General features: G+C 20.9%; 3 protein-coding genes across 3 annotated transcripts, besides 2 other annotated features; 1 reads left to right on the top strand and 2 right to left on the bottom strand.

Moving 5' to 3' along the window:
• Positions 1-1268: 1268 nt before the first annotated feature.
• Positions 1269-2231, bottom strand: EHI_039610 (cysteine proteinase, putative; the record flags this gene model as incomplete). Its single annotated transcript, XM_643904.2, has 1 exon — positions 1269-2231. The coding sequence occupies one exon, from the start codon at positions 2229-2231 to the stop codon at positions 1284-1286; it is 948 nt and encodes a 315-aa protein (XP_648996.1). The 3' UTR covers positions 1269-1283.
• Positions 2232-3039: 808 nt separating this feature from the next.
• Positions 3040-3619: a repeat region.
• A 3658-nt stretch (positions 3620-7277) lies between these two features.
• On the bottom strand, positions 7278-9098 carry EHI_039600 (uncharacterized protein; the record flags this gene model as incomplete). The annotated part of the gene is made up of 1 exon (XM_643903.1): positions 7278-9098. One exon carries the CDS (start codon positions 9096-9098, stop codon positions 7278-7280), a length of 1821 nt encoding a protein of 606 aa, XP_648995.1.
• A 393-nt stretch (positions 9099-9491) lies between these two features.
• On the top strand, positions 9492-11005 carry EHI_039590 (uncharacterized protein; the record flags this gene model as incomplete). The annotated part of the gene is made up of 2 exons (XM_643902.1): positions 9492-10721; positions 10784-11005. The coding sequence occupies 2 exons, from the start codon at positions 9492-9494 to the stop codon at positions 11003-11005; spliced, it is 1452 nt and encodes a 483-aa protein (XP_648994.1).
• A 3623-nt stretch (positions 11006-14628) lies between these two features.
• Positions 14629-15540: part of a repeat region that runs on past the window's edge.

Below are 15540 nucleotides of genomic sequence, written 5' to 3'. Positions count from 1 at the left end.
CGACGTTAACAATGATACGTGTTACTAAAATGTTGGAGAATTTGGAAAGATGAATTAATCATTTATTTATTCTATTTATTCGTATCCATCATTATATTCAAATTCTATTTAACAACATTTATCTAAATAAATTACTTCTTCTTTTGTTTGATTATTTAAATGATGATAAAATTGATAAGAAGAATAATAAATGAAGATAACAGATATTAAAAGAATAAAGAAATATAAAATAGATTAAATAATGATAGTTAATGGTGAACTAAATTATAAAAATAACAAATAAGTAATGAAATACAATAATTTTATGAATATATAACGATTTTATATTCATAATATTAATTTATTTTAAATTATATTTATACTCATTACATTATTATCTAATTATCATTGTAATTTTATTTTATATTTTTTATATTAATTGTTATTGATGATGAAAATAAAAGAAATGAATAGAGTTAATATAATTATCAATGAACTTAATAAATGATATAATTTGAGTATTTCGATATTGTATTTTATTAATTTTATTTCATTATATTTCGATTATTCGTTATTGATTTAGTTTATTAATTATTTTTTGTTTTCTTGTTTATTTTTGATAATCATTTTCTTTTATTTTATCTCAGTTTTATTTTGTTATTAATGATTATTCTTTTGTTTGTATTCTATTTGTATTTTAAACATTAGATATTTATTACTATTATATTTATTTTTTGCATTTGTTATTTATGTTTGGTTTAATTAATATCTTTTGAATATCCTTAAAAATTCACAGATAGAATGTTTGTTCATATAACACCTATTCTTTAATTTTTATTTCATTTTGTTGAATTTCTAATAAGAATTTTATATAAAACCACAATTATTTATTCATTCTTCTATTTTCTATTCTTCAATTTTATTTATACTTTCTTTTTCTTTCTTTATTATTTATTACTTTCTTTCTTATTTTTATGTATTTTTATTATATTAATGATAGTGATATATTGATATTGGTATATCAAAAATAATGAACAATATAAGGATATTAATATTAATTTAATTCTTTTTTTATTGTCTTTTTTTATATATTGATTATTTATTCCTTCTTTAATTATTATATTCTTTATTCTTTATTATTATTCTTTTATATTCTTATTTATTTGAACACTATTTGCTTTATTATTGTTATTTTTATACTTTCTATTTTGCTTATTCTTGTTTCTTCTATTTTCTTTCTTTTTTATTCTTTATTTTATATCTTAATCGTTTTACTGAATTTAAATATTGATTAAACTATTCATTTAAAGATATTGTGCACCTGTTGGATAAAGTGGATCAGTAGCAATACCACAAGTATTTCCTTCAATAGCAATATTAAAATACCCATTCTCTCCCCATGTTGTTCCCCATGAATTTCTAATTATCCAACATTCTATTCCATCAACAACTCCATACCCAACTGCTGATACTTCGTGATTTAATGCAAAGAAACTCTTCTTACACTTTTTATCTGTATATGCTCCACTTTTATATAATTGGAATTTCACAGATGATGCATCCATTGCAACATCAACCATTCCTTGTGAAATTGCAGATTTAAGCTCTTTTACATTATTTCTTGCGACTCTATTGTAACCTTTCATTGTAACATATGGTTTTATATTAGTTTTACATTCAGAATCCATTCCAGTAAATGGATATTCTGTTTCATTACTAACTCCATGTTCTATAATGTAATCATATGCGTTTGATCCAAATCCTCCTCCACATCCATTATTTCCATATTCTCTTGTACATTGAATCATTTCTTCTTCTGAAAGATCGAGTGTATTAGCATCACCTCCTTGTTCTACTAATAATCTTCCTTCAAGTGCTGCAATTGATCCAAATGCATAACACCCTCCACACTCTGCTTGATCTCTAATTGGTGTTACTTTTCCTTCCTTTCTCCAATCTACTGTTTCAGGTGCTTCAATATTCAAATACTTAACTTTTCCTTTTCCTTCTTCACTTCTTTTTGATTTAAGAATATTTTTATATTCTTCATTCGTCATAGCAGCAAATGGCCCCTCTAATGATAATTTAAATGTTCCTTCTTTGTTAAATTCTCCTACAATTTTACCATTCATATTGAAAATTGCATTTCTTCTAAGCATTTCAACTGCTGTAAAATGTTTATTATATTTTCCAACCCATGTATTGAAATCAATCCCATTTACAATACTTAACAAATAAATCAATACAATCATTCTTGTTCTTTTATGTTCTTTTGTAGTTTAAATACTCTTTTTATTTTCATTTTTTATTTGAATTTTCTATTTTCTTTGATATTTCATTTTGGTTCCAAAAGAAATGTCTTATTTGTTTGATATTTCATTTTGATTGTAATAATAGTTATTATTCCATATGAAACAAAAAATAACAAATCATACTACCTCTTGACAACTTAAAAGAACCAATACTTTATTATTTTTATATAAATATTGATAATTATAACAATATCTTTATCCTATAATAAGTATAATAGAATAATACATTAACTATCAAATTCATGTTTAACTTATTAAATACATCAATACCTATCATTTGATGTAATAAAAACATTTTAATAGAAAAATGAGTAACATCAATAAGTGAAACAATAAAAATTATATCATTAGACGAAATCAAATAATAAAAATATAAACACTAAGATATAATAAATTATCATCAATAAAAAAGAAATAATGAAATTCAACGAATAGAAAATGACATAAATAACAAGTTGAATACATACAAGAAATAACAAATAAATGAGGTTAAAATAAATATAATATAAACATAGATTAAGTAACATAAACATTAAATACATGAAAAAAATAAATAAATAATTTATTAATCAGGTTATAAATAGAATTAGTGAATAAATAAACTAACAACATAAATATTTAAATAAAATTTAATTAACAAATCAATAAAATCAAAAATAACATTAAAAGTAAAGAAAACGAGAAATGATGCATAGAAAAATAATTATTCAAAATATTTTTTTGATAATGAAAAATTAATATTTGTTATAGAAAAAAAAGGTCAATTATTAGATATATACACTATTGGATTTTATGAATATTGAGAAGTGATTGTTTCAGTTTCTTCAATATGCTCTATTGGTGTAATAGAGTTCATTTCTAGCATACTCATATTAGATTGTTCTTCTTCTAATGTGCTGTCAGAATTGAGTGTGTAAAACATTAAATCTTTCATATTTTTGATTATGATTGTTCGTAGGATATTGGGGAAGTCTAATTGTAATTTCAGTGCTTTTAATCTTCTTACTGACTCTTTGTGAATTAATTTATTTATTGATAATATAACAGGTATTATTTCTACATATATTATTTCTCTATTATTTCTTAATTTTTCTTGTATTTCTTTATACTTATTTATTTTATGAATATAATTTAATTCTATATTATTATCTTGACATATAACAACATCTATGATATATCATTTATTTTCTTTCATATTTTGATATTATATATCTTATCTTCTATCATTGAATTAATTGTCACTAACCAATAAATCTTTATTGTAAGTTATAACCATTTCATCATTATTAATATATTTTGGAGGATTATTAAAATCAATTGCATCAAATGGCAACGAAAAAAAGCAAATAATAGAAAAAAGAAGAGAATGAAAGATATAAAAGAATAAAAAGAAAGTAAGAAGTTTGATATGATGAAGAAAGAATAAAAGTAGAAAGGAGAGAATATAAAAAGAAAGAAGATAAAGTGTAATAAAAGAAAAGAGATGATAAAAGAAGAAAAGAAGAAATAAATGGGGGTATTTTTATTGTAAAAATTAGAAATATGAAATAAAAGTGTCTAATTTAATGATGTAAAATGATTAACAATATTTTGTTGTTGAAAAATATTTTACTCTTTTTTATGTTTATTATTTATATGTATAATTTCATCATGATGTTTATTATATATTCAATCATATGTGTTATGTTATTATTATAATATGTAATATGTGATAAAATATAAATGAAAATGATATGAATATATAACATAGATAGAATATAAAACAAAAGAATAATAAGAATAAATGATAAATAAATATAGAAATGATAATAAATGATATAATAATAAAATCAAAGTATAAAAGATAAAAATAATATTAATATAAAACAAAAGAGAATAAATATAAAATGAAAGTAGATATAAATGATAATAATATAAAAGATGAATAAGATGAATAAACAAATACAACTAAATATAAAAGAATAACAATAAGAAAATCTAAATAATATAAACATAAAAAACATAAAATAAGAAGAATATAATAATATACATAATATAAACAGAGAAATAAATATATAAAAATAAATATATAAAAATACGATAGATAAATAACATAATAATAAAAGAATAAAAAGAATAAAAAGAATAAAAATAATCAAATCATCTATTTCATTAATATTTCATACAAAATGAATACAATTGAAAATAAAATATAAACATAAATATTTACATATTCTGTATTTATCATACTTTTTTTTATTTTTATTTGTTAGGAGCAAAATATAATAAATGGAAAATTCTATGGATGCAAATTTTTTTGCATCTTTTTTCATTTTTGTAAATTATTTAGATGCATTTTTTCTTTGCTAATTTTGATTCAACAACCCGCTGTATTAATAAAAATAATCAAAGAATGCATTATATAATTTATTTCTTTTTATTTTGGTTTCAGTTGCTTGTTGCTTATCATACATATTATAAATGTCACCTAAAACCACCACAAAAACAAACATTTTCATTTTTATCATCTTTACATTTTCAATCTTTATGAAAATAAACTTAAACCACACACTCATTCTCTTTCTTTTTTTTTGAAATTATTCAGTAATTTGCCTGTTAAAAACACAAATTTGTTGTTATTCTATCATTAAACATATTTATTGTTTTTCATTTCTTCATTATGCTGAGTGTTGATGTGTTATTTTCTTTTACTCAACAATGCATATATATTTCTTCAAACATCTTCATCTTTTTGTGTTTTACTTTTTTTCATTTATTGTTTATTAATTCTTTAGAAAAGATACTTTATTTCAGTTTTTCAAATCTTTTATATCCAAATTCTCATCTGTATGTAATTTTTTGTTTCTTCTTGTTTATTCATTTTCATTTATTTGTTATTCTTGTCTTTTTTTTATTCTGTTTATTTTGTTTGTCTTTTTCTTCTATGTTATTTTGTTATTCATTTTTTTTCTTTTTCATTTCTTATATATTATCTGTTGTGTTTTTCTTGTTATGTTATTTCATTCTTATTTTCTTCTTCTTTTTATATATTATCTTTTCATTTAATCTTTTTGATGAATCACTTTACTTTGTTTTTCTTTCTTTTCTGTTTTTCTTCTTCAAAAACTTTTCTTCTTATTTCTTTTATTTCTCTTTTTCTTCTTTAATTTATCTATGAATATAATAATACATTTCTTCTATATTATAAATTCACATCTCAAATTATCTGGTATTTGAAAATCCAAAATATCATTTTATTCTTTGTTTTGTGATGCGTTTCATTCTTGATTATTATTCAAAACAACATTCCATTGACTTTTTTGTTCTTTGTTATATTCATCAATTTGTTCATCTATTATCTTTCTATTATTTCTGTTTCTTGTATTTCATTTATATCATCAACGTTCACATCTTGTATATCTCTTCTCAATATAACGCATTTATTTATTCTCTAATTTAGTATTTTATTTCTTTCAAAACATTCCTTTCATTTTAAACCTATAACTCGTTGTTTTCAAGCATTTGTACTTCATTTGTTAATTATTTTTATTTGTTTCATTGCTCATTTTCTAATTTAAGTGTGTATGTTTAAATTTCATCAATAATTTTTAGAATGATACAACAACATCAAAATTAACCAAGACTTTAATAATGATAATAAAATCATACAAAAGTTTAACATAAAATAAAAACAATATCCCAATTAATTATAAAATAAAATAGACTGAGTTTGTTATGGTATTTATAGTTCGGTGTATATTGAAACGAATATATAGCAATGAAATGATTCTATAAACAAATATTACTGTTTATATTGTTTTCATTTATTTTTCACTGAGTTATTCTATTGTAATGTTAATTTATTAAAAATTAATTAAAATTGTTTGTCATTATCAAGTTATATATTTTTATCACCTTTTATTCCTTTATCATATTCATTCGTGTTTTATTTGCATTTATCATTTTTATTTGAAATTGGTTATAAAAGTAATAATGACATCAACTGATATTTTATTGATATAATTATAAATTGTAGAATAGTGTTTTAAATATATTATTTAATGTTTTGAATATCATTTGAATAGTTGATTTTATTGTAGATAATCAATTAGTGATTGAATATCATCAATAATCTGTTAATTCATTGAAAAAAGTTGAATATGTTCACTTCTAACTTCTTTCATATTCAAAACAATTATTACATATCAAGTAATAATTCTTATTGAAATTGTATTTTATCATCCATAGAATTATTTATTCAAAATTATCATTCATTATTTAAGCATATTATTGATGTTATAAAATGATATTGTTTAATTTAAAATAATAAATGTATTTTTTGAAACAATAAAAATGAAGTGATTGAAGTGATACAGTTAAATAGTAAATCTCAAATAATAACATCAGAAAATCAATTTGATAGTGTATTTTAACGTCTTATAATAATATAATTGGATTAATAAATATTATATGAAACGTCAATATAAATAATAACAATTAATGAAGATGATATTTATTAATTAAGTCCATTTCACTCATATGAATTAAATGAACATAAAATAATAAGTACGTTATTAAAATAGAATATGAATAAACCAATTAATAAATCACATGGAAAGAATAAAATAGAAAAAGAAATAGATAAATGGAATGATAAATAAAAAAATGAATAGATAAAAGAATGAAGAAATTAGTGAAGAAATGAATAAAGATTATAAAGAATCAATGATAAATTAATAATATACCAATCAAGAATATTTAAATAAATTAAACTATTATCAAAATTAACCAATTCATAAATAATTTCAAATATATTTTTTTAATTGTATTTATGTATTTTTTATTTTTCATAACAGTTTAATGAAAATGTAATATTTATTTACACTATTAAACTATAATAACATCATTAAATATCAATGAATTGATACTCTATTTCTTTTCTTTTTTTTTTAACAATTTCTAATTCAATCAAAAGAAAAAAAAAGAATAATTGAAACAAAAAGTAATTTAATTCGTTTCTTCAAGAGTTTTAATAAAATCATTAGGAATGAAAAACTTTTTTAATAAAAAGAGAAAAGAAGTAATAACAAAGAAAGCGATAATGAAAGGTTGATATTGTAATAATTTAGATTCTATGACATAATTCAAATGTAACATATAACCTAAAGTATGATATCCAGTTATATTCATTAAATGGTTATAATAATAATCAGGAGAATTTAATTTATATTTATTATCCTTATCAATATATTGTTTTATTATTCCTAATTTAAACCAACCATTTGGATGATTTGATGATGTAGCAATTAAATACCATTCAATAGCCTTTTCTAAGACAGGAACATTTTCAATACCATAATAATAATAATCACCAATCTTTCCAGCTTCAACTCCACTTAAACCAGGAATTTCTTTCATAAATAAAGTCCAAAGTAGATTATTATTCTTTCCCAAAAAAATTGTTTCATATAAATGAAGTGCTTTTAACATACGAAGTTTATAAGAAACATTTTGACAACCTTGACCTGCTTCAAGCATAAAAGCAGCATTTAATTGAGCATTAACAAAACCTAATTCAGATAAAAATTGATAAATCATTAAAGCAGGATGATACATATTATTATTATAATACCTGTCTGCTAAGTCATTTAAGATTTGAAATTGAAGATTTGATTTAAATATCATCTGATGAAATAATGAAATCCCGAAAGGACAAGTAATGATTGAACTATTTTCAAATAATGAAAAGGCTAATGAATATGATCCTTGTTCATGATTTAAACCATTAATTAATATTTGTTTACTATAATATCGTGAAAGGCTTTGATTATAAAAAGGAGTTAATGGTTTATTATATAAATTCATTAAATGATAAAATGAATCAATATGTCCATTTAATGCTCCTTCTTTTAAATTAGAAACTGTTTCTTCTAATGAAAATCCAATTGGAGAATCAACTTGTTGATATATTAAACCAAGTCTTGTATTTGCTAATTTTGATGTATTTAATGTTTCATAATATATTTCTGCTGCTTTTGTTTTATTTATTGGTACACCAATTCCTAATTCTGTTAAAATTCCTGCAAGAACTGTACCATCATTATTTCCCATCTCTCCTGCTTTTGTAAATAAATCATAAATTTCTTTTCCTTTATATCCTAATCTATATAACAATTTTCCTAAATAAATCATTTCAGTTGAACTTATTGTTTCATATTGAATTATATTTTGAATTGATTGTGTTAAATAATTAAGTTTTTGTTTTAGAAATGGTATTGCATTTTTATGTGCATATCCATAAGTCACTGGTTGAAATAATGGAAATCCCATTGGTAATTGAAATTCTGAATCATATAATAACCATTTATTTATTCCTTTTAAATATAAATTGGCTACTTCATAACATTCTTCATCTGTTTCTCTTTCTGTATTCTTTTTATTTGCTAAAATTAATTGTGCAATTGGATCTTCCATTTCTACTGCTGCACTTAAATGAATGTTAGCAATATAATGATCATATTTTTTATCTCCTACAACCTTTTCTCTTTCTTCATCACTTATATCTCTTAATAATATTTGATTTAAATATTTTATTAAATGTTCTCTTCCTGTTTTTGGCTCTTTGTTAGTTGGTAATTTACTTTGACTATCAGTTAATTCTTTAGGAATAGTGTTATTTCCAATTAATATCTCTAAAATTTCACTGAATTCTTTCATTGCATTATTTACTATATCTGCTCCTGGAAATATATTATCCATTTCAATTGAATTAGCACCTTGACTCTTATTAACTAAACAAATAAGAAAAAGGGTGATACAACGTAACATTGTCTTTTACTTTTTTTTTTGTCAGAGCTTTTCTTCTTTTTCTTATTATTTTTTTATTATTTTTTTATTATTTTTTTTATTATATTTTCTTATTTATTATATAACATTTTCTAACTATTTGTTATTTATGTTAATTAGTTTTTTCCTCTTTTTTTTAGTTTTATATAACATTATTGAATATTTTTTATTTTTTAAAAATAGCACACTAGAAAAGAATCGATGGTTATAAAATTAAAATCAGATATAAAAAAAAAAACTAGTTAAATTTAATAAAAATTTAGTAAAAAACTATATTTTTCTAACGAAAGATAGAAACAAAGATAGTGAGATTGTCAGCAAAAAGATGCGATTCGATGAACTTAAAAAATTTTTAAAGGACAGTGATATTTAAGGATGGAAACCATACAAAAATTATGTCATTCAATACCTGTAATTTCTCCTCATTATTATACTGTTGCTCTTTTATTCTTAGCACCAATTCCATTTGGTTTAATTAGTAAATTTATTAAGAATAGAACAGCAAGAGTTTGGTATATAATCATTATTTCATTTATTTGTCAATGGGTTTGTTTCCAAGAATATATGCTTCATGGAACATTTGCAATCCTTATGACATATATATTCATGAAAATAATTCCATTCCCACAAGCTCATTATATTAATTTAATTTTCCAATTTGCATATGTATTATATGGACATGCATGGAGAATGTATAATTATTATTTAGTATATTCTACTGATTGGACAATTATTCAAATGTTACTTGTTGTTCGTTTAACTCAAATTTCATGGTATAAAAATTTATCTTATCAACCTATTGAATCAATAAAACCAAGACATAGAAATTATATTTTAAAAGATGATATTTCTTTGTTTGATCTTTTTGCTTATTGTTATCATCTTCCAGGAATGTTAATTGGACCAAATGTAGATTATCCTACATTCCTTAAATTCCTTGATCTTTCTATGTTCCCAAATAAACAAATTCCAAAAACAGTTAATACAAAGGCATTTTATACTAGACTTATAGAATTATTCATTATTTATATGTTTGGTGTTACTGATCCACTTGATTTTAAATATATGATTACTCCAGAATTTATGGAACATTCATTTTTCTATAGATGGGGATATTTAATGGTTGCTCATTATACAAATATGTCTAAATACTTATTTATGTTTGTTGCTGGAGAATTAGCTTGTGTTGGATGTGGAATTTCTTATTATATTAATGAAAAAGGTGAAGAAAAATTCTGTAAATATAGAAATATAAGAATGATGAAAATTTTAACTGCAAGAGGATTACGTATGTTTGCATCGAATTGGAATCTTGGAATTGTTCAATGGATTACTTCTGTTGTAAATGATATTGTTCCAAGATCATGGCCTGAATTAGCTCGACATGCACTTACATATATAGTAAATGCATTTTGGCATGGATTTTATCCAGGATATTTATTATTCTTTTTCTGTTGTGGAATTCCTTATGAATTTTGTTCAAAAGGATTTCTTAAAATTATTAATACTTATATCAATAAAAAAAGTAAATTATATTATGTATATCAAGTTTTAGGATTCTTTTTCTCTTTGATATTAATGCAATTCTGTCATATGGCATTTAATGTTTGTTCTTTTTATTTCTTTTATCTTAAATTGAAAATGAATAAAAAGACTTATTTAATTAGTTAATGGCATTTGAATATGTCTGGAAATGTTGGTCTAATTTCCACTTCTATTTCTATGTCATTTTAGCTGGAATGTATGTATTACAATTTATCATTCCACCCCTCCCAGCAGATTATTGGGACGATAAAAAAGAGACAAAAGAATCAAAGCCATTTGAACCAGTCAATCCACAACAACAAGAATTAGAAAAACCAAAAAAGGAAGAAGTTAAAATGGATTAACTAATTCTTTTAAATCCAAAAAAGGGTGGTTGTTTCGTATCTAATAAATGGTTCATTAATTTTATGATTTATTTCTTTTTTTATTTATTTATAAAAAGAATTATAGTTTTTCCTTAAATAAGATGAGTAGTATAATAATATTATTCTTTTGTTGAATAATAATAATGAATTACGACTTACACACTAATAACATCTAGGTTGCTCAAAATTAATGACTTATTTTATTCAAAAGACAAGAATTATACTACTTCTTTTTAAATGAATTTTTTAATATTATTTCTTGAAAAAGTTATAATACTAAAATAAAAGGAATGAAATATAATAATTTATTTAATGGTGTTACTTGTTTATTCAAAACATCTCTTGTATTAAAATATTACTCTATTTTACTTATTGTTTAATTTTTATAACATTTTGTGTTACTTAAATGTTGTTTTTGATACGTTTTGATATGAGTTTATATCAAACATACCATTAATGAATAAATAATGTATGACATATATCAAAATAATAAGAAATAAGAGAATAAGAAAAACACTTGTATATAAATATTATTCTGAATTGAAAAAAATATTAAAAAACGCAGTAACAATGAAATAATATTAATAAACTTATTGTATTTATTACTGCAGTATTAAACAAAGAAATAAAAAAGAATATTAAAAAATAAATGAGTTAAAACAAAGAAAATAACAATTAAAGATATTAGAATAATATATAGAAAAGTATAAAAATTATATTTAATAGTATGTTATACATTTATAGAAACTAATAAAGGAGAAAATAAAAATAAATAAACATTAATAAGAATAAATGATATAAAATTTGCTCTACAATACACATTTAATTATATTTATTACCAAATATTAATTTAATCTTTATTTTTTTATTTGGTCGGTTTGGAAATTAATTTTTTAATAAACAGAATTATTGAAAAATTTAAACAAACATTTCTTCATATTTATAAATTCTTATTTTAAATAAACCTATTTTAATTAATGTTTTTCTGATTGATATATTAATTATTCATTTCTTTTAACTTAACTTATTAATGAAATAAGTTTTTTATACTATACATCATTATGCAATACGATTGTTTATAAATTTCTTGTTTTGTTTTTATGTCAGCATCACTTTTACTCTCTAGTACAATACACTCATTAAAACAAATTCTTCAATTATATCTAATTTTATTTCTTTTATCATAGTCTTGACTTGTGACATTCTATTTCTGTTGTTTTCATCAACTTATTCTCAACATTATTTTCTTCTATGACAATTGATTTATATTCAGAACGTTGTCTTCTTATTCATCTTTCAATATTAATATGATTTTTTAAACTTCTATCCAATATTAGAAGTTTTTCAATCTCATTTTCTGATCTACAATTATAAAATCATTCATTTGGTTATGAATTTACATAGTAAACTGGAAATTCAACATATTATTCAATTTCTTTAATAATCCAAATAATTGTAGATAATAATATTTACTTCTTATATATTTTAATTATTTTAATGTATGTAATAATAACATTTCTTCTAAACAATACAAACATATTTACCAAAATAATAAAATGGAAAAAATGTTCCTCATAATTTGAATCAATGTTTTTATGTTATTAAAAAGTTTGTCATTATTATAATTAAATAATATAACAATAGACTCTTTTCATTTTTGTTTTTAATAAAATCGACTATATCATTTAACCACTTTTCATTCATTTTAATTGAGTCTTGAATATCATTTGTGTCAATAAATAATATATCACTTTTGTAACTTTCTTCATTATGTTCAACTGTATCTTGTGTTTGTTCATTGTAATTACTACTTATAACATATATATCATTTTAATGATAAAATTACCAAGCAAACTTTTACCATCACGTATATCACAAACCAGAAGTATTTTAGTTTCTTGAATTTCTTGTAAACTTATTAATTAATAAACAGATGTAATATCAATTTATTTACATTCAGAATGTTGCTAATATTTATAAAATAATTATTTCATAAATGATGTTTTTTATTTTTGATAATACTTAAAATAAATACAAAATTAATGGATTAAAATTTTCAATCACCAAGTTTAAGATGTAATATAAAATTATTATTAATAATTAATACTTACATATAAATATCGCTGTATTGTTATTTAATATGTTGAGTTATTATTGAATATTCTTTATTATATTGTGTGTTTATATTTGAATATTTTTTGAATTGAATTTATTTATTTTATTTCAATATTTATTATTATGCTTACATTACTTTGTCTTCTTGTTTAATTTAAAATTGTTATGTTTAGTCATTTCTTGTTATATCTGGTTTTATTTATTTTATTGTTTATTTTATTTATAATATTCTTTATTTTATATTCTCATTGTTATTTCATTCTTTATCATTTATTTATATTAAGTAGTTATGTTGTTATAAGTCTTTTGAATTTTTCATTCCATTATTTTTGTTCAAATTTATGTTGAATGAAATAATAATAGTATCATTCTTACATTATTATATTTAACAAATAAAGTGAAATAAATATTATTTCAACAATTGTTTATTTTGTATTATTTTCTCTTTATGTTGGTTTTATTGAATTTTATTAAGAAATGATTTAAATTCAAAACATTAAATATTCCAATAAATAGAGTTTTATTTCATTTACATTTTTATCACAAAATAAATATTACAATGGTATATTTAACTAAATATAAATGTACTTAACAAATAGTGAAATATAAATAATATGCATTTAAATTATATATTATATCTAATAAAATGTTAGAATAATGAATATTTAAGATGAAATATATGAAATGAATAATATAAATAAAACATAATACATTCATTAATGTAATGATTTGTCAATATTTATATTATATAATTTTAATGTGTTAATTAAAAATAATGTTGTATTTCTTTATTGTTGATTAGAGTGTGTTTAATAATAATAAGCAGAGTATAATACAACAACAATAAAATATTCATAACAAACATTTTCATAATTGAGATTAATAACAAATTTTAAATTTCTATTTCACAAAATAAAAAACATAAAAATAAAATAAAAAAAATTTAAAAATAAAATTCATCAATGGTGTTGCAAATATTTTCTTCTTTTCAAAATGTTGATGTTTTTTTTTTCAAAAATCAATCAAAATGAATATTTAAACATTTACTCAATAATCTAAATATTGAATTAGTATTAATAGCGTATTAATGTTTTTTTTGCTCTATCAAATTCTTCAATCAATTTCTGCTCACATTGCTAATTTCTTTTTTGGAAGTGTTCTTGTCGGTTTTGGGGTTATTATGTATGCTTATTGCCAACGATGTTCAGCTCGTGTAGCTTCACTTTGTGTTTCAATGACAGTGGTTATTGCCGCAATTCTTGTCTTATTTTTGATAGCTTCCAGTCAGGATAATATCAAAAACATCACAACAACTTCATATAACTATGGATATGAAGATAAATTAATTTAATTTAATTGTGTATTTGGTTTAATTTAACAAATTGTAGAATAACAAATGATAATAATTAATAACTACATTTGTATATTAATGTGTTATTATAGAATTTTATAGTAATAACAAAAGTCAAATAAATCATCAAAATTATAAAGCAATAAATTAAGTATTAATAGAATTAATTTCTATCATTCCTTCATCAGATAAGACTAATCCAGTCCCTTCGTCTTCATCTTCTTCTAGCAGCTCTACGGAGTATGTTTTGTTGTGATAAAATCAATATTCCATGACATCATTCATGTTTTTTATGACAATGTTTTTTACTTCTTTAATGATGTCAATTTCAATTTTTATTTCTTTAATTAATTTATTACTTGAGTTATTTATTATTTCATTGATTGAGATTACTACTGGAATTATTTTGACATCTTTTAATTTTTCTATTTTCATTAGCATATTCTTTAATTCTTTATACTTATTTCTTTTCTTCATTTACACTCAATTAATATTGTGATAAGCAACATTAGTCATATCAAATAATAGACTAGTTTTATTCTTTTTATCTATTACATATATGTCTGGTATTTTGTGATATTGTCCATCACTTTTAGGCATTATTTGTTTGTTCCATATCATAGTGATGTCTTTATATTGGAACATTGTTTAATATGGAGGTTTTTTATATTGATTATTTAATGTATATTTTCTTATTAATCAATATTATAATGCCAATATTGTCATATTTTTCTATTTGTGATTTTTTATGATAAATACAAGATAGTAAGAATGTGTTTTACTGTTGATATTTTGTCTTTACACAGTGTGTAGTATTTCAATCTTTCATTTTTCATTATTTTTGATTTTCTATACAAACAAAATATTGCTCCATCTTGCATTTTAGTTAATTGTAGGAATGCATTTTTCTTAATATTGATTGATTTCCATGCTTTCACTGTAGTAGTTTTATCTACTCATTTTGACTCAAACCATCTTCTAAAATATCCACTTATTTGATGAAATTTCCATTTTTTGATGTATTTATCATTAACTTCTTTATTTCTAT

The sequence above is a fragment of the Entamoeba histolytica genome, genomic scaffold (genome assembly GCF_000208925.1).
Source record: "Entamoeba histolytica HM-1:IMSS scf_1104750516871 genomic scaffold, whole genome shotgun sequence".
Classification (NCBI taxonomy): domain Eukaryota; phylum Evosea; order Mastigamoebida; family Endamoebidae; genus Entamoeba; species Entamoeba histolytica.
This window is presented reverse-complemented; position numbering and strand designations above follow the sequence as displayed.